General features: G+C 32.7%; 1 protein-coding gene across 7 annotated transcripts in view; it reads left to right on the forward strand.

The window, feature by feature from the left end:
* Camta (Calmodulin-binding transcription activator) overlaps positions 1 to 18415 on the forward strand; it is a 116557-nt gene that overhangs the window by 93255 nt on the left and 4887 nt on the right. For 5 of the 7 annotated variants that reach the window (XR_013878615.1, XR_013878616.1, XM_080157227.1 and 2 more), the window contains 15 exons: positions 1465 to 1511; positions 2810 to 2938; positions 3171 to 3293; positions 3417 to 4529; positions 5331 to 5457; positions 5690 to 6210; positions 6396 to 6686; positions 9561 to 10117; positions 10645 to 10748; positions 10972 to 11398; positions 11552 to 11696; positions 13001 to 13095; positions 13483 to 13597; positions 13697 to 13929; positions 14068 to 14142. Coding sequence is in view for 4 of the 7 variants with exons in the window: in XM_080157227.1 (XP_080013353.1) it covers positions 1465 to 1511; positions 2810 to 2938; positions 3171 to 3293; positions 3417 to 4529; positions 5331 to 5457; positions 5690 to 6210; positions 6396 to 6686; positions 9561 to 10117; positions 10645 to 10748; positions 10972 to 11398; positions 11552 to 11696; positions 13001 to 13095; positions 13483 to 13597; positions 13697 to 13929; positions 14068 to 14142 (4102 nt within the window). In the remaining 3 variants the exon portion in view is untranslated. Of the gene's footprint in view, positions 1 to 1464; positions 1512 to 2809; positions 2939 to 3170; positions 3294 to 3416; positions 4530 to 5330; positions 5458 to 5689; positions 6211 to 6395; positions 6687 to 9560; positions 10118 to 10644; positions 10749 to 10971; positions 11399 to 11551; positions 11697 to 13000; positions 13096 to 13482; positions 13598 to 13696; positions 13930 to 14067; positions 14143 to 15351; positions 15386 to 18415 lie in introns of all 7 variants that reach the window. The other 2 variants (XR_013878617.1, XM_080157229.1) reach the window with 1 other exon arrangement.

Raw genomic sequence — 18415 nt, forward strand, 5'->3', positions numbered from 1 at the left:
ATGTCGTTTATCAAAAACCAATGATTTTATCGGTCCTATTATTAATTGTGTTTGCTAACCTGCTTTTCATTGCATATTTTATTTATTCATGTATTTATGAATGAATAACTCAAGTTAAAGTGAATTTAACAAGGATAAATATATTTATATGAAGCGTAGCAATAACAACCTATAAGACAGAACCATTAAATATGAAACACCATAGAATAATTTAAACAAAATTTAATAATATAAGCACATTTCCTAAAGCAAATCCCATTAAGTTCCAGATGATTATTTTTTGAAATCCGCCAAAAAACAAGAAAATCACATTTGCATAACTTACTTTAATGTTGGGCAGGGTTGATGATCTTACAAACAGCTCCTAGAGAAGTTTCGATATCAATAAATATAAGTTCAAAGTAAAATGAAAAATCAACGGATATCGATTTTAACATTTATCAAATTTCAGAATTGTGGTCATCCTAAAAATTGAATAAAATTCCAATTTTTCTGGGCCAGTCTCAACATTTATTCATTTTTTTGACACAAAATCAATTTGTGGTCTTGACAAAAAGATTTGAAATCTATGATGATGAAACTTTGATGATTCCAGTCTCAAATGATATGGGGTTTAGAAGGATTTAATGTTTTCTTTAACTGGATAGGTACATGGGATCCAAGGTTAAAACATATTTTTTACTAATCGAAATTTTAGGGTTTCATGGCTATTTTGTTAATTTTAGTCATTTAGTTCTTTATTTTTAAACCAAATAGTTAAGTTTTTTTCCCTTTATGATGAATAAAACTTTATTACTTTATTTTATTTTGACTTTTATATGAACAAAGACTTGGCTAAAAAAACTACTTGAACCGATTTCCCTCTCCATTTTGTAAACATAATACTCCTTACTTTTTTACTGTCCCAGAGAATGAGATAAAGAAATGATAGATGTGCAGACCAGATTCTGCCTTCTGTTTAGTTTTATACTCGCACTAATCCATCCAAACCTTTCATTTTTACATCATCTCTCTACATAGCATTCACTTACAAATTCTATACTTCAAAAAAATAACACAACATCTAGAACTTTTTTGCTTTTATATTTTACATAGATACGCTAAAAGTTACATTTGTAAAATTTTAAAAAGTTTACATTAATTTTGAAATATTGCACTTATCAGTCTGTCTTTAAAGTAAAGATATTAGATGTGTACTGTACAACAATGGTTAGAAAAAAAGAAAGCCTAAAGAACTTTTTTATTTGTAAAAATATTGTAATTTCTTTATTTTCAACTTAAAATGTGACATTACCTATTAATAACCAATCCCAGTTACAGTTGAACATGATAAGAAGTTGAAGGCAAACTAACATTCAGAATGAAACATCTCTATCAAAATATAATTTTTAAATAGGTATATATAAAATGTTTTTGTTTGTTACAAAAGTTATATTTTTGTTTTTTAATGGATTATTATTTTAGTTTACAGCGAGGAAGAAACGGACCTGAAGAGTGAGCTGGAAGTTTCTGTAAGTACCTTTTTTACCCTTTTTGCTCATATTCTACTGTCTATTTCTCTCACTAGCTGCTCAGTGCTCAGTAGAGTTCTAGCGATATCTTCATCATAAATTTAACATCAAATATTATGTTTTATTAAAACATGTTAATGACAAAAAAGTATAGGTAACTAGGGTCAACTGTCCGTCCGAAATGGATAGTTCTTATCGATTTAGACATGTTATAATTATCCTATTACTTTCAAATTTATAAAATGATTACAGTATGATTTAACAGTATGTAACAGTATTTTCAACTTATTTTAGAGCTTTGTTTTTATGGGTGTTCTCATCCTCCTTAATCTTTAAACCAACTTGATTTCATGACCATAAAAAAGTATAAGTATAATTGTAACAACATAACATAATTTTAATCTATTTAAACCAATAAACACTTGTCCATGAAAATTCTTAAAGAATATTTGGAGCTACAATAATAAAATTACTTGCTTCTTATTTCCAACTTTTCCTTCTAAAAGAAATGGTAAAAGTAAAATTATCAATCTTGGATCCATAAAACTGTCATTTTAACTAAACAATCTCATCATTATTATATTCAGCGGCTTTGCCCCTAAACTTAAAGGCTAGTAAAATCTAATTTATTGTATTTGTAACCAACTGTTTACAGGATAACTTTCTAAGATCTGTTACGGACGCACTGACGGAAAGTTTGAAAAACATTCAATGTAGAAAAGCTAAGCTTAAAAACATTGTTCATTGTAATATGATGACTGTCTAAACTAAGTTGCAAATATAATAAAAATAAGAACAACTATACAACAATGTCTTATTTCCCTTCTCCATAATTATCAAACTTTTGTCTACTTAGACTACTTTCATAAATTGTCCGTCAAATGTCTCTGGCATGAAAGTATTGCTATGTAATGCTTATATAAAGATTATAGAGTAGAGGCAGAAATAAATACTATGTCTCACTTTTATACAACTTTTATATACAACAATTCAACAACAGTTTGTAAAAGTCACACTCAGAATTGAGTTGCAGCGAATAATTTCCTGTTTTTCTACTCTTAAAGCAAAAAAATCATTTTCATCTCGTGGCAGATTTATAAAGTAAAAATTTTGTATCAATAAAGTTTAAATTCCAATGATGTTTGAAAACTACGTAATAGAAAATTAATATTTCATTTAATAAATTAGTTTGAATACAAAATTTTGCCGGGATTCAAACCATTAACTATAAAAATATCCCTTTAATTGAGAGGTGTAGTTAAATAATTTCAATATAATAATCACCCTTTAAATTGTAGACTGCAGAAACAGTTGAAACGATAGTCGTACAGCTGATGGAGAAACAGCGTACAGCCCGTACACTTGGACACATTGAGTGTGCCTGTCCGGATTCTACCTGTCTAGATGGAAAAAATTGTGTACATCAGGTTTGTATTATTTATATCACAGTTGTTCAAATAGGATTGTCTTTACTTGAAGTAGCAGGCTGTCTGCGGGTCTGTCTGTCTATTATAAAAATTGACTTTGTTTTCCGTTTTTCATGTTTAATTTAAAAGAATAGTAGAGTTGGTTTTATACATCTGTAGGATCTACATTTAGGGACTTTCGGCCGTTTCCATTTTAATTGATTTAAGTTAACATGCAACTAATCTTGTTAAGATCAAACAAGAGGTGCACAATATTCCGCATCCCCGCAGTCGAAGTGGGCGTGGGGGAGCAGGTGGTGGGGGGCTAGGTGGCGGGGGAAATAATCATACCAGACTCATGGAAAGCACAAACCAGGTAAAAAGATAAACTTTAAAATTGGAAAAATATTAATTTACCTCTTTCTTCAGATTTTATACCTATATTATATATTTCTAAAAAAATTTTACTATTTACTAATTACTCTTTTTTTCTCTCAAGTTTTTTGAGACTGACCATAGGTTCTATCCCGAGTGTACAACGTACTCCCAGGTCTCCTCCACGACAGGGAACCACGGACTCCTGGTGCAGGCCACCAGGGAGCGGCACTCGCCTGGTAGCGGACACTCTACACCCAGCCGCGGCCACACACCCCTTGTCTTCTCGCTGACCCAGCTGCAGGGTAATGGTGGACTTGTTGTGCTAAACTCCAACTCTGGTCCGACTAGTACTACTCCGAGTATGTCACCCTACGGCGGGGGAGCCAGACAAATCACGCCCCCAGTGTCGGATACTCCATCCCCGAGGCCACTGTTGACCTCGTGCGAGACGCCCGATATTGGGTCGGCCACGCGCGGTGAGGTAGGCAGCGTGTCAGCTGCAGTCAACACACTGACCAATATACACGAGTTTAGCCTTGATCTTGACAATGGCAACTATGACTCTAGTTACTCTGGCCTCCACTCTGGACTACAATCTGGCCTCCAGCCAGTCACAGACAGTCTCCTCTCGGGACCTGAATCTAAGAAATCGGACGATGACAGCAACAAATCAGATTCAGAAGGAGGTCCATTGCTAGACTTTAAATCTGCCTTCAGTGACCTGGACAACAAGAACGACATGTCGTTCCTGCATGAAACCCTTGACATGTCCCATGACGACATCCACCGAACATTGTCGGCAAACCTACCCTCATGCGAACAGGAAAAGGTGAACGGACCGTCGGCGGGGCCCAACCACTTGCAAAATGGACACGGAGGTCATCCAGGCGGCCACCAGATGGAGTATCAGGACCACAACAGCCACCACCAACAGCACCATCAATCTCATCAGCAGCACCAGCCATCCCACCACCACAACTCATTTGACGTTAACTTGGACGCTTTTGACATTCTCTCCGACTTTCCCGAGTTGTCCCACTACGAGGCTGGCGTATCCGGCGGGTTGATGCACAATAACGGTAATCAGAGCCCGATGCTGTCACAATCAACCGGCAGCGGCATTGCTTTGAACGGCAACAACCATATAGGCGGGAGCATTAAGGCTAGAACCTTGGAGTATCGTGAAAATTTGGTGGCCATATCTGACTATTCTCCAGGATGGGCATACACAAACGTAAGTACATTTGGTTATTCTGCTAAAATAATATTAAAATATGAAAGCAATCAAGCTTATACACGATTAAGCTAACAAATTTTGTATTGCAATCTAACCATAATTTTCTATACATACATATTATATAATATAATATCTCTATATACATTTGTACAAGGTTTTGACTTGCATCAATTTATTTGCTTCTGTCTGGTTAAACATAAAACGAATGAAATATTTAAGTCAAAAAATATTTTCCATCATGTTGCACTAAAGGACGCAATATTTGAGGCCCCTGCGCCTATACAGAACTTTTTATTAGTTCACAAGCAGGTTTATATTGTCTTGTTCATATTCTGTCTGCGATATTATTATTATATCTGACAACTGGCCAGCTGACAATCAAGGGGCTAATTAAACAGTGTGGCCACCTCGCCTAGGACCTTGTTGTGGCCACACTGCCCCAAGCTTGAGCTAGTCAGACAAACTAAAATTCTTGACAAATATATTTTTGTAAAGCGTACCAAATACCAAACCACACTCATCATCTTGTGGAGTCTCGTCTCGCTTTTTTATTATTCTTAATCCTCTCAACCTTTTTATTTATTTTTATTTTACAATTTTTGCAAGGATATTTAGCACTCTTTGCAGGGGTGCTGAACTATCCTGTCCCACTCTGCAAATATGGACAACAAGACACATTTATTTTTCACACACTTAATATTTTTTTATTTAAAATTTGTATTTCTTTTATTATGTTTACTGCGCTCTATAAAAGTGTAGGGCGATTCTGCCGGGAACGCATCTAACGCTATTTTTCAGGGAGATGAAAAGGTTTTGGTAACGGGCCCGTGGTACAGTCAGTCCGCGGCATACCAGATTTTATTCAACGGGTCGCCAGTGACCACTACTCTGGTACAGAGTGGAGTGCTGCGCTGTTATGCACCAGGTAGACCATTTTGTACTTATTCAAAATGTTTCTTTAATGGTAGAAATTAGGAACAATACAAAGTCATAATTTTTAGAGGGTTCTACACTAGTCTTTCATCATTTTTCCGTGGACTTAAATGGTGGTTGGATTTGGATACCCTATAAATTATATAATTGAAGTTTAAGCAAAAATGTTTCTTACTATTTGTAAAAAAAAATAATTTTAATATATAATTTTTTTTAATTTGAAGCGCACGAGGAAGGAGAGGTAGAGTTGCAAGTAGCTTGCGACGGATATATTGTCAGCCAATCTGTGATATTCAACTATAAAGCTAACCCAATCAAGAAACCAGTGAACCATGCAACTGTAACTGAAACTGAAACTAATCTCGACCATGCAACTACTGATGATACTACTGCTACTACTAATATTACAACAACTATATGCAATGCTAACACAAACCATCAACAATTGAAGGAACCAATTCATGTCTCTATGTCAAGTGACGTGCCCATTACAAGTCAATCCCATCAATTATCAATGGATTTCGCCTCTTGTTTAAAAAATCAAATAAACGGCGGACAAATTAACAATGTATTTGATAGATTTTTCGCCGAGTCACTGAATGTAGTGGGGAATGCGGGCGTGGGTGCACCAACCAGTGCGGCTCCGCTAGTCGGTGTTGATGATAATGACCTGAAATATCGTTTGCTCAATAAGCTAGAGGAACTGGGAATCTGTTCAATTGAAGATATGCAACAAATGTACAAGGTAAATTAAATTATGTTCAAAAGAAAATTCGTTAATAACATCAGTTGCGGCCTGCGATAATAAAATGATTATTTACTTAAATCCCCATATTTTAAAATCATTCTCTTCACAGAACTATTCGTTTTTTTTTATAAATCTTATACACTTGGGATATTATTTATCATTTACATACTTATTATTTTTAGGAAAACTTTTCTGATTTTGAAGACCAAGCGGTGACAATGTGCCAAAAATTAACCACTGCCAAATGGGGCAAAGCTGGAGACGAAGACAATGAAAACGGCGTCAACACTGAAACTAATTCTGACTGCGACGGCAGCGTTGATCGCCAAGAAAGCATCTTGCACCTGGCAGCTAGCCTGGGACTCAGCAGGCTAGTTTGCTCGCTGCTCCATTGGGCGGCTGAACATCCTGGCAAACAAATAGGAATGGAGGTGGATGCTTTGGCCCTGGATAAAAATGGATTTACACCTTTGGTAAGATTTTATTCTTGTTTAATAACTTTACGTTATATCTATCCTAATAATGTAAGTAACATATTAAATAAAGTTGTATAAAAAGTATCAAAAGTTGAACATAAGTTGTCTTGATCAGAGAAAATATGAGATTATATTCGTACTGAGGAAAAATGAGAGGTTTAATGTTAGTTAAATAAAGTAAAAGTATGTCTAATTTTAGTCTACCAACCATTCAGACATAATTTATAATTTCTATACCTAATTATATATAGTAGACATTTTCAGAAATTGCTCTATTTTCTATTTTTAATTTAATGTTAGTATTTTATATTATAATTTTGTTATATTATTCTTTCATTCCTTTGAATTGGTATTCTAGTAGATTTAAGTAAACTATAGGCAAATTAATGTGTACAGTGGTCTATTGAATGTGAAATTATTCTAGCAAATATGACGAGTAATGTTTTTCTCCACAATTAGTTCATATAAATAATATTAATTTATTGTTAACAGGCTTTTTAACTTTAAATGATAATTGGGTCTAAAAATGTTGGCCAGTATATTTTTATATGTGGGGCCGGGATACAACCACGGTAAGGATTTTCTTATTATTAGCAAATACTGCTATCTGTACGAGAATTTTCATCTTAAATCAGTCCCGCATTTCTAACAAAAGCCTAATAATAATTATCTAACCCTTGCATGGGTATGGCAGGTGTCCTTCTTTAATCCATCCTAAAGAACCTATAAGTAAAGGGTAATGGGATTCAAATCTAAATATTTTTTGTGGTTATGTAAATAGACTACCATCTACATGCATAAATATACACTCCCAAGATTGTAGGCAAGTGACTAACCACTCAGACACTGAACTTCCTTAGAGTTAGCTAAGCTTATTTGCAGGAATGATTGGACATCGTTAGTAGTATATTATACATGCTATACTTTGAATTTAGACTCTTTATTCAGCCCACACATACACATACACTTTAAATCTCACACAATAAGATTGATATCTGGGATTTAAAACCTTAGCATGAACCCATTAAACCAGAAAAGTTAATGTTTTGTATCCGGAGATTAGTCTTGCTGCCACATTTTTCAGTTGGAAATTTGGCGGGACTTATGTATTCTAAAGTGGCATTCAAGAAAACGCTTTTAGGCTTCAGAAAATTAATTACCTCAAAAATCGGTTTTATTTCCTATTCAAGTGAGAGAAAAAAATTTAGGTATGTTTGACATAACACTGAAATTTAAATCCTCTATGATTAAAAAAAGACTCGACAGAGAATTTTTTTATTAACCAAATACAAATAAGGATCTGTTTAAAATTCAATATCAAAATTCAAAGCGTCCATTGCTAAAGCTTACCAAAAATGTAACATTAACTTATCTCAATTAGTAAACTATATATTAGATTATGGCCATAAGAATACTGTAGTCCAGTCGTTTTCCACACCGTTTTTCCCTTTCCCTTGGAAAATTTTGAATGCAATCTCCATTTATTAAGTTGGAAGGAGAACGGGAGTTGTAAAAACTGGTTAACATCAGGGAAACAGGGAAAGGTTACTGGGTCACAAATCAACATCTCTCTATTTATACAAATTTAAGTAAATGCATTTTTTTATTGTTTTATCATGGGATGGCCATAAAAGCGTATAAAGTGCAGCAATTAAAACTGCAAATTTTGGAATATCTGGAAGACATGATTTTATTAATTGTTTTAATGAAAAGAAATGATTCTATAGCCTCCCCTTCCCTTCTCTTGCCTGACTTACAAAATTTGACCCTTTAATTAAGTTATGTAACTCCAAATTGAAAGTTAGGCCCACGAAACAATAATCTTAAGTTTTGTCCCAATTGCCTTTAGGATTGAGAAACACTAACCCTCCACCCCCATTTGAAACCATTTACGAAACTTCTTACTGTTCTAAACAGGCTAAAAAATGAATTGAATCAAATTTTTATTTGCAAAAATTTATCTATTAGCTTGATTATTTATATCTTTTTCCAACTAAGATTCTTTGATCCTGGACACACAAAAAATATTTCTAACTTCATAGGATCATAGAAAAACGTTGGCAATCTTATTTTTAAAAATTTATCTTTTCTGTTACTCATGTATTAAAAATATGATTAAATGTAAAACAAAATATCTACCTACACCTCATGGTAATAATATTTTAAAAATTCCTAATGGCAAAAGTTATTTTTGGCACCTCTCTCTTCGGAGAAAATGTAGAAATTTTTTTGCATCCCTGTAGAAAAAATGTACCTGATAATCTTGTCACCCTTCTTTGTGGGTAAATTATATATTCATTTTATGGCACCCGTGGACTACTGTTGGTAAAAGATATAATTTGGCGGCACCCCTGCTGGAAAAATATAGTTTAATATTGCTTCATCAGGAAACATTAAGTAATGAAAGTTTTTGCTATAAAGAATTTCTTGTTTAAAGAGATTATTAGTTCTTTTGTCTTTCTACAATATCGATCACAGCAGATGAATTTTCTTCTTAAGTTCTTAACTAAACATTATTATTAAATAATGGCTTCACCAAATTATATTTTAAAAAAATTTATTTATAAAGAAAATATATTTATTTTGTTTATTCATGAACTAAAAGAATGCGTTAGTTAGGAGAGTCTTACAATGTTAACAATTAATGAATTATGACATTACAGTGCTAATCCCCATTAGAATAATTAAGGTGGAAAATAAAGATTTTTGTATATTGAAGTATTTTTACAATTTTTTATACTGTTTGCGTGAAGACAAATATTAAGAAGAAAGGTTTAATTTAAATTGTAAATCTCGCATCTGTTATGTGTGAGTTTCTTGTGCCTCTGCCATTCTGAGAGCAAATTATTGAGTCTATTCATCATGTTTCAGATGCGAGCCTGCCACCAGGGAAATAAAGAGGTTGCCACAATTCTCTACCATTGGAATTCAGCCGCGGCCACAATCAAGAACAAACGCGGCCAGACCTGCGCTGAGGTTGCCGGATCATCCAGCTGCCCGGAATTTAGACTTGAGCTGGAGCGAATGGAGGCTATCAAGCGGAAAGAGACGTTCCACAGCCTGGCCAGGGGAAATAGCACCGAGGATGCCTTTGTTAAACCGGAAGGAAGGAGAATAACAAAATCTGTTGTGCGCGCTCCTAGTCTAGAAGAGCATTTGACAGTGCCAGGGACAAGCTCGCGCAGTCCCAGTCCCGGTTTCCGCTCAGTTTCTATGAATGTTAGATCCCTGCGAGGAGGGTCGCCGGCCGCCTCATGCTCATCATTTGCCGCTGTCAATTCTATGCAGATGGAGTCGAACCAGCGCAAGTACGGGCTTAACAAACGGCCGTCGGTTGATTCTGGAATTAATATTGATATGGCAGCAGCACAGCACAGGACTGCGAGACAGCACAACCAGACTGGCAAACACACCAGACAGCTATCAAAGTAGGTTTAGCTTTATGGGTCTTTGAATAATTGATGAATATATTCATATTACACAGGGAAAAAAAGAGAAGTTAGGTAGAGAAAGAGCGAGGGAAAGAGCAATGTTAATAAGCTAGTGACAAATATTCTTTTTTTTACTTACAAATCTTTTTCAAAATTTATTCTTAGAAAAGCCTTCTTCGAATTCAATGTTTCGACAAAAAAAAGGCGAATACAAATATGGTATAATTTAAATACACCTCCGAACCCTAAAAATATGACTTAAATTTATCCTATATACGAAGGTATACAATTCACATTTTGCTTAGAATAAAGTTTCATGGAAATATTTTATTTTATTAGCGCAGCTATTCTATAACTAAGGTCTGTCCCTATGTACATACGTTTGCTTCCTGTGAAATTGTATCACCCTTTTATTTTTCAAATAATATATTTCTTTCTTTAAAGACTTCTTTTAATCAGAACTGTTACCTTATTATTGCAGCGCTAATTCAAAATATTTATTATTTCATTTCCTTTATTTTCAGAGAGGATCGTAGCCTGTCTCTTCCTTCCTCCGGATTTCAGAAGACACTGAAATGCCAAGAAAACATCACAGTTTATAAAATATTACCAAGAGAAAAAGAGAAGAGTAAGTTTATTTTCTTGTATAAATTATTTACAAGCTTGGATTGTAACAGAGAAAAAGTTTTAACTGTACTGTCAAGGATTTTTAGCTTCTCTTTAACAAGGATATGTCCGTGCGTTTGTCTGTCCTAATGGGGTTATTTTATACTTTAACAAATTGCTTCGTTTCTGCTCGAATTATTGTATTTGTTTTTTTTTTGAATCTTTGTTTGATTGAAAATATTAAGGTGTTGACGGAGACAGGCAGCGAGACAGCCAGGACCGCTACGTAGAATCCTGTGTCAGATACACAGGTATATGTGGCCGTCACTCTAGCCAGCAGTGTAGTCCCAGCCTATCACTCTGCACAAGAGCATCTCCTTGTACTGACATTGCCTGCCTCCGCAGCAACGACCCTTCTAATGGGTCTGATCAATCTAGCGATGGCCAGGAAAACGACAAAGTCCTAACGCTGGCGGAACAGTTTCTGGCGGCCATGCCGGACAGGATCAAGCTGGATGGGAACACAAGTATGGAGGAGGATAATGAGAGTATGGATTGTTATGAGTGCTGCAGCACCTTTGGAGGGCTGGACTGTATGTCGGATGATCTGGGAATTGAGTCGATGGCGGATGATCAGAGTGTAGATTTTAATTTTGAGGAAGCGTGTCACAGGTCAGTCTAAAGTATCAATTATAAAACTTTTTCTCAGTTCACTTAAAAATAACAACGTTTTGTATTTATTGTTTTTTGACGGACAGTAAAGAAAAAATTATTAAACTAATATTTATTTTTGCCCCCGTTAACTTCACGGTTATTCTTTTAAAGGTACCGAGATGTTGGAACTCCAAGTCTATCTCCTGCTTCCTACTCTCTGGATTCTCCGAGATCTTCTGTACAAGAGTCTCCGATATCATTCCAATTCACCTCTGGTTCGTCTCCCAGCACTGCTGAACTTAGTGAATTCTTACAGGTCAGTTTTTCTCTCTATCTTGTAGCGCCTAGCTAGCGTATTGGAAGAATTATAGCTATGAAATTTATAAAAGGGGGGGGGGGGGAGTCGACCCTTTACTTTCATTTCTAGTTTTTAAAAAAAGTAATAACAAAGTATTTTATGGAGGGAAGGTTCTAGGAGCGATTTTCTGGGGATGGTGGATGTACATTGTCCTCCAATAGTTATGAACCTTCCCTGAACTTATGAGAAGCTTCACTGTAAAAGATAACCATATCGGATATCGGTTCAAGGATTAGAGAGACCCCCCTCTAAACAGACAGACAGCCTGGTACTTCAATATAAGGATAAGAAATAATAAAAATTCCATAGCACATGTCTGAAGGCCTATTTACATCCTTGGCTAATTTTGCGAAAAAGCATACATATTACACACAGTCTATAAATGGTTTCAATTAATGATATTTAGTTAATGAGATGTTCTACTTATATTTATTTATTGAGAGTAATGTCTTTTAAGCTAATACCAAACATTTTCCTTTTTTTCTGGGAAAACTGCTTATTTATTTTGTATGTCCGTCCGTCACTGAACGATCAGTTTAAACAAATATTAAAAGTGTTTAAACTAATTTTTCTGGAAAAATAGCGAAGTTTTTTTCATCTAGAAATTAAAAACAAGTTTTTTTTATGAACCTCTTAAGTTATGGAATAAATCTATATACGAGTTTTTAAACTATGCCAAAATTAATTGTCTGTAGCCGAAATACTTCTGTTGAGATGAAAATTATTCCCCCAAATATGTTGTTAACTAAATATCATTGTCTTTATCCACTTTTTTTGTGTGTAAGTGTAAGACAAAACTAATCCAATATTCACAACAATTATCTTTACTAAAGGTAAGAACAAGGGATAGTGAATTTGAAGATTTTTTTATATCAACTTTTGCCATACAAAAAGAACATTTTCTTTTTAACCTTTTTTTGTGAAAAACTTCAGCAAAGTATTGTACATTAAGATGATGTACAATTATTCGTTTCGTATCAATAATGGTATATTTTTGTTATCAAAAAGCTCGGGTAATATAACGCCCTATTCCTGTCTAAAAGTATTTATGTATCATGAAGGGGATCTAACAATAGTTTTTATTCTTATTTTTACCTTTTTATAAATATACATTATACAATATTATATTTACAATAATTCTTTTTATCTCGATAGGTTTGAAGAGTATTTTTATGAATGGTATTAGACAAGCTTTGATTTTTAGTTTCATTTATCATTTTACAACTTATCTTTTTTCTTTAATATATTTTATTTCTTTATAGGCGAAATGTGAAAAGGATTTTTCAAATCTAACGTTGAATGAACGAGAACAGAGGGAATTATTTCAAGCGGCGCAAATAATTCAAAAGGCATTCAGGTAAGCAGCTGTAATTTAAACAAAAGTATCTTCGATTACTAACCTTCATGTGACTGTCAAAAAATATAACATCATCTATTAAATTCGAATATTTCCCCTAAATTCTTAAAATTTTTAGTTTTTAGATACCTACTCTTGTAAGTTAAAATGATGTTAAGAAAAGTGTGTTTTCATTTTTCTACTTATCATTATAACTGCATATTATTACAACAGCACAAACTGCCAGACCATAAGCATCCCCCCTCCCCTCTTTGCTTTTTTTATGCTATTTTAATAAAAACAGGTGAACATGAAAGAAAATACAGAATCGATAGTATGCTGAAATTTAAAGCTTCTAATATTAAAAACTAGTTCTGTAAATTAGAGTAAATAAATGCGTACTTTTAGGTCTTACAAGGGAAGAAAACAAAGTGTCCAGGAAGTGTGTAAACCACTTCAGGAGGTTGAAACAGAGGCCAGGGCTGCGGTCATTATTCAAAACTATTACAGAAGATACAAACAGGCAAGCATGTTTACTTCATTCATACATTTGTAATAAAATATTTTTTTTAAACCGGAGGTATTGTTATTTTGACTGCTTTGAACAAACCTTTGTTTATAGTACTGTTACTGGAAGCGTATGGCAAAGGCTGCTGTGGTGATCCAAAAGAAATACCGCAACTACTGCGAGCACAAGAGGTTTAAGAAGAGCGAGGAGGCGGCCACGTGCATCCAGACCTACTACAGGAATTACAGACAGCTACAGACCACCACAACAACAACAAGTTCGTGCAGTGGCGCCTCACACATGGATAAAGATGGAAAAGAGTCTACACCTCCAAATCCTGGACTTAAGTAAGTTTTTTTATTTAAAAAAATGTTAAAGATGTTTTTTAGTTGGGGCTTTGCATTGAATATTGTGAATTAAATTTTCATTGTATGTTAAGCTGAATAATTTTTTTTTTGTAAATGAAATGATTATAAAATTCTTAGGAGGACATTCTCACAACGTCGGCAGAATCAAGCAGCAAGAAAAATTCAACAGTTCATGAGGAAATCTCATCTGAAGTAATTTTTTTATACAAATTTTAATATTAATTGCATATTAAACAATTACTAATATAACAATAATTCAAAGTGGACTATTTATGAATGAGATGTGAGGAGTTGATCATTTTTGTAAAACTTTTTATCAAAATAATATAAAAATACTACTAGGCCAAAATACATAAACACCATTTAAATACAGCAAATTGACTGAAACAAAACATTTGACTATTTAAACATTATTTTTAGGTTATTTTATTCATTTAATTATACTTGATGTTTAAACTTTACTTAGTTGCAAAACTCTTTGCACCTCATTCGTGAATTAGTCCCTTTTGATATAAAAATGAAATTGCATGATCAATGTTTTATCCGTAATGAATTAACAATTCTAACAAAAATAAAAAGTTTTTATTCTGAAATGAACTGACACAACTTTCAAAGTGTTTGATGTGTTCCCAAAAATGTTTGCCCGGCAATCATTATTATAGTTTTTTTTTCATTAGAGTGGTAATTATTTTTAATTTGAGCTAAAATCGCCGTGTTTTTTAAGAAGGTATTTTATTTTAGTTTATAATATAATTTTAGATCCATTAATTTATTTAAATATTATTATGTTCTGACCTTTCAAAAGTTTTTATTTTGTTTGAGAGCAAACACAATGATTGATTATACTTTTTGTTTGTTATAACTACTAACACCAGGAAAAAATTTGCATGATTATCTAGTTATGACGAATTTCAAATTGATTGTTTTATTTTCCCCTCTTCTGAATTCCAGGCATTTTCTAAAAGTTTTTTCTTTATTCTTTGAAAATCAAAATTGTTTTATTTTAGTTTGTTAAAATTTGTTCATGATAGGTCCTCTCCTTTTTTTATTCTCCTTTTCAAAGTTTTTCAAAATCTAAGATACTTTAGAATTTGACTCCAGCAAAGTTTATGTTATTTTACACATAAGCTTAAAGTATGAAGAATTAAATTAGGTCAAAAAAACCATTGGATCCATTATTAGTCGATGGAAGTTATATTAATCTTCTTACAATTAATAAAAGTAAAAGTCTTGGTTCAGTAAATTGAACAGTTTAATCATCATTGTTTTTTGGGAGAATCTTATCAACAAATATAACTTGTTGGGTAAAAATTAAGAGAAGATCAAATTGGCTTCTATATTTTTTTTTGAAAAAATTATACTTTGTTTTTGTTTACTAATGAACTAACCTATTTCTCGCAGCACCATAAGTGAGGTTCAAGGAACCAGGATTCAAGTAAGTATTGTGTTAAACATCACCCATTCTTTTCATATAATTGTTGAATCAAACTATTTGATGTGCTTTACTCATTAATTATAGTTATCTATCTATATATATTGTTTATTATCATTATTATGAGATGTTTGTTGGTTTCTTAATGTCAATAGCTCTCTCCCTCCCCCCATCTATTATTTTATATGTTATAGTAAGCTGTATATTTTGATGTTTAGCATTTTGTCACCAGATTTAGAGAAATATCTTAGATATTTGAATCAATTTGAGTTATAGATAATTACAAACTAAAATTTTAGCAAAGAAAAGTTCCATAATGAGTATTTAATAACTTCATTTATTTTGAATAGCGATCCTTCACAGATGTAACTTAGTTTATGTCAAATGCAAAAGATTTAAATGCCTTAAAATTTTTATGAATTTTTAAGATATAATTAAAAATATTTTTATATAAATACTTTAGATCAAAAGAACATTATTATTACTTCACCCATAGCACTAAAATATTGTTATACTGTTAGATGTTTCATATGTTCCATGGTTGGGTATAGAAGCTTTTCATGTTGCAAAGCTCTTATATCATTCAATTTTTATTGAAGTGTTACTTACAATATTCTTTAAACTATTAATAACCCATAATGACTTGTTCAACTTTACCCATTGAACAGGAAAAAATACTAGGATCAATATTTTAAATTTTAAAATATCATTCATGGAACTATTCCTTTTTTTATCATTCCAGTATTTAAGATATTTCTTGTTAATCTGTCGCGATGTTAATGTATGCCTTAGGTTCACCAGTTAAATAACCGTAGTCATCGTTACATAGATGTATAAATGTAATCATAAATAGTTATTTTGTAGTAGATCAAAAATTGAATCACAAGCAAAAACAAAATTAATATGCACAGTCCAAAAGTAATGATATATAAACTTTAGAAATTTTAAAGAGAACGGCTGATAACTGTTTAGAAACATAAAAACATCATAAAAAGTAGACCCTATTAGACCCTATATGTCTTTTAATTGATAGTAATTTATATTCTATTAAACTGTTACTTGAAAGTTTTGATTTTGAATGCAAGGCAACATCTCGGGGATACATTGTAATGAAATTTTAAAATGGCCGCACCAAGTTAAAGATTTGTAAATGTTATTGTTGGAACTTGAGGTGGATATCAATTAGATAAATAGTTTCAAATCTTTTCTACACAAAGATGCTGCTGCTCCCCCCCCCCTCTTACCCTCCCTTCCTCAATTTAACATTTCAATTTATTCTTCCTCCTTCTGTAACTTTTGATGTTTATCTTTTGTAGTTAAAATGTACAGATTGAATGCTGCCTAATTTTTCAGGAATAGCCATTTAATAGCGAGGTTATAATTAAAAGTGATTGCAAATAACTTTCCCCCTGATCTTTAAGTACATCATATTGTTTGGTAAAACTTGAAAAATTTGGGGAAAGATTATTTTTTTCTCAATTTTATAGGTAGTGACGTTAGATATTTATTTGAAGTTTAGGAGTTAGCAAGCATTACTATTAATTCATAATTAGTTTCATTTAGGTGCTTTAGATGTTTTTATTTCTTATTGTTTTACTCTTTTTCTCTTATATGTCTCTAGGTGTAAAAAATTAAAGGATAGCAATATTCATAAAATCGAAGCTAAGTCAATCAAATGTATGGACAAACGAATGTTAACAATGCTTATGTTTTAATTGTTTAAGAGAACACCAACACTGTTTGATATTCTTTACAAAAAAACATATTGATAATCCAATGTTATAAATCGATGCTAAAATTTTCGACTAGAGCTTTCCGTTGCTGACGATTTAACGAACAGACCGACACACACCCCTTAGAAAAGCTTTGGTTTTAATAATTTGTATAGTTGTTTGGAATGGTTTGAATTTTAAAGGATTGATAGGAAGATGTTTGGTGATGATTGTTACCCTATAAATGTTGAAGATTTGTCAATTCAACCAAGCCCAATCATTCTACTTTCAAATAGTCTTATTGTAAATACAAAAGGTGGAATCACAGAAAATTTAGTGGCACCTATTAATTTAGACAGATTATGTTTTGTGGTAGATAAGATCATAAGAATACCTAACTGATTGAATTAAATATTACATGTTTTAATTTGGGTTTATATACTATTTTTATGTAATTTCACCTATCCTTATATAAAAGTAACAGAAAGTCTGTCTGTGTTTAGCGAAAGATATCACTAACTGCTGGACTTAAATGGTTCTTCTTTACAGTGAAGCTTTTAGTTAAATTTCAAACAGATTATGCCTTTAAGATATACACGTTTCGAATATAGATGTTGATATGTTTTATTTCTCAATATTTGAGCCGCCATTTCGATGAATTAGTTATGAACAATTTCCGCTATGGGCAATTTCATGGAGGGAAAACGGCCTCTTCTGAAAGATTAAATTTATTCTAAAATTTATGTTAACTGTTGTTTTAAATTGAGTAAAATTGTTATTTTCTGAGAATATTGATGATAAATAGCCATTTCTTGTGAAAAACATACAAATCTTGGAGCTCTTTGTTTACAAATAGACCAACTATTATATACAATTGGGGCCACACAGAATTTGACATGATAAAGTAGATAAATCAGAGTAATACAAATTGTAAGTAATAAGTTTTTTTTACTTAGAACGAGTAAATTTCAGTTACAACATAAAAAATGGTAATATATTAATGGTCAAGGAGACCAAACCCTTTAAGATTTTTTTGTTTTAAAATTTCGGCCAAGACGAAGGCTTGCATTAGATATACAGTTTTTAGAATAGCCCTTTTATGCTAAAAAGTAAAACAAGTCATTATTTTTCTCAAAGTATTTTGTCATTTTAAGGTCTCGTTTCTCTAGCTGTACATGGCAAACTTGGTTGGTACCCCAAATATACAATTCCTATGTTGAGCAGGGAGGGAGAAGACACATAAATTACCTGAATACCCAAAGTTTTGAAACTGAGTTATTCGTTGACTTAAAACTTATGGGTACTTGTATTGAATTTTGAT

This window comes from Acartia tonsa, chromosome 4, assembly GCF_053477335.1.
Source record: "Acartia tonsa isolate MP-2025a chromosome 4, ASM5347733v1, whole genome shotgun sequence".
Taxonomy (NCBI): Eukaryota; Metazoa; Arthropoda; class Copepoda; order Calanoida; family Acartiidae; genus Acartia; species Acartia tonsa.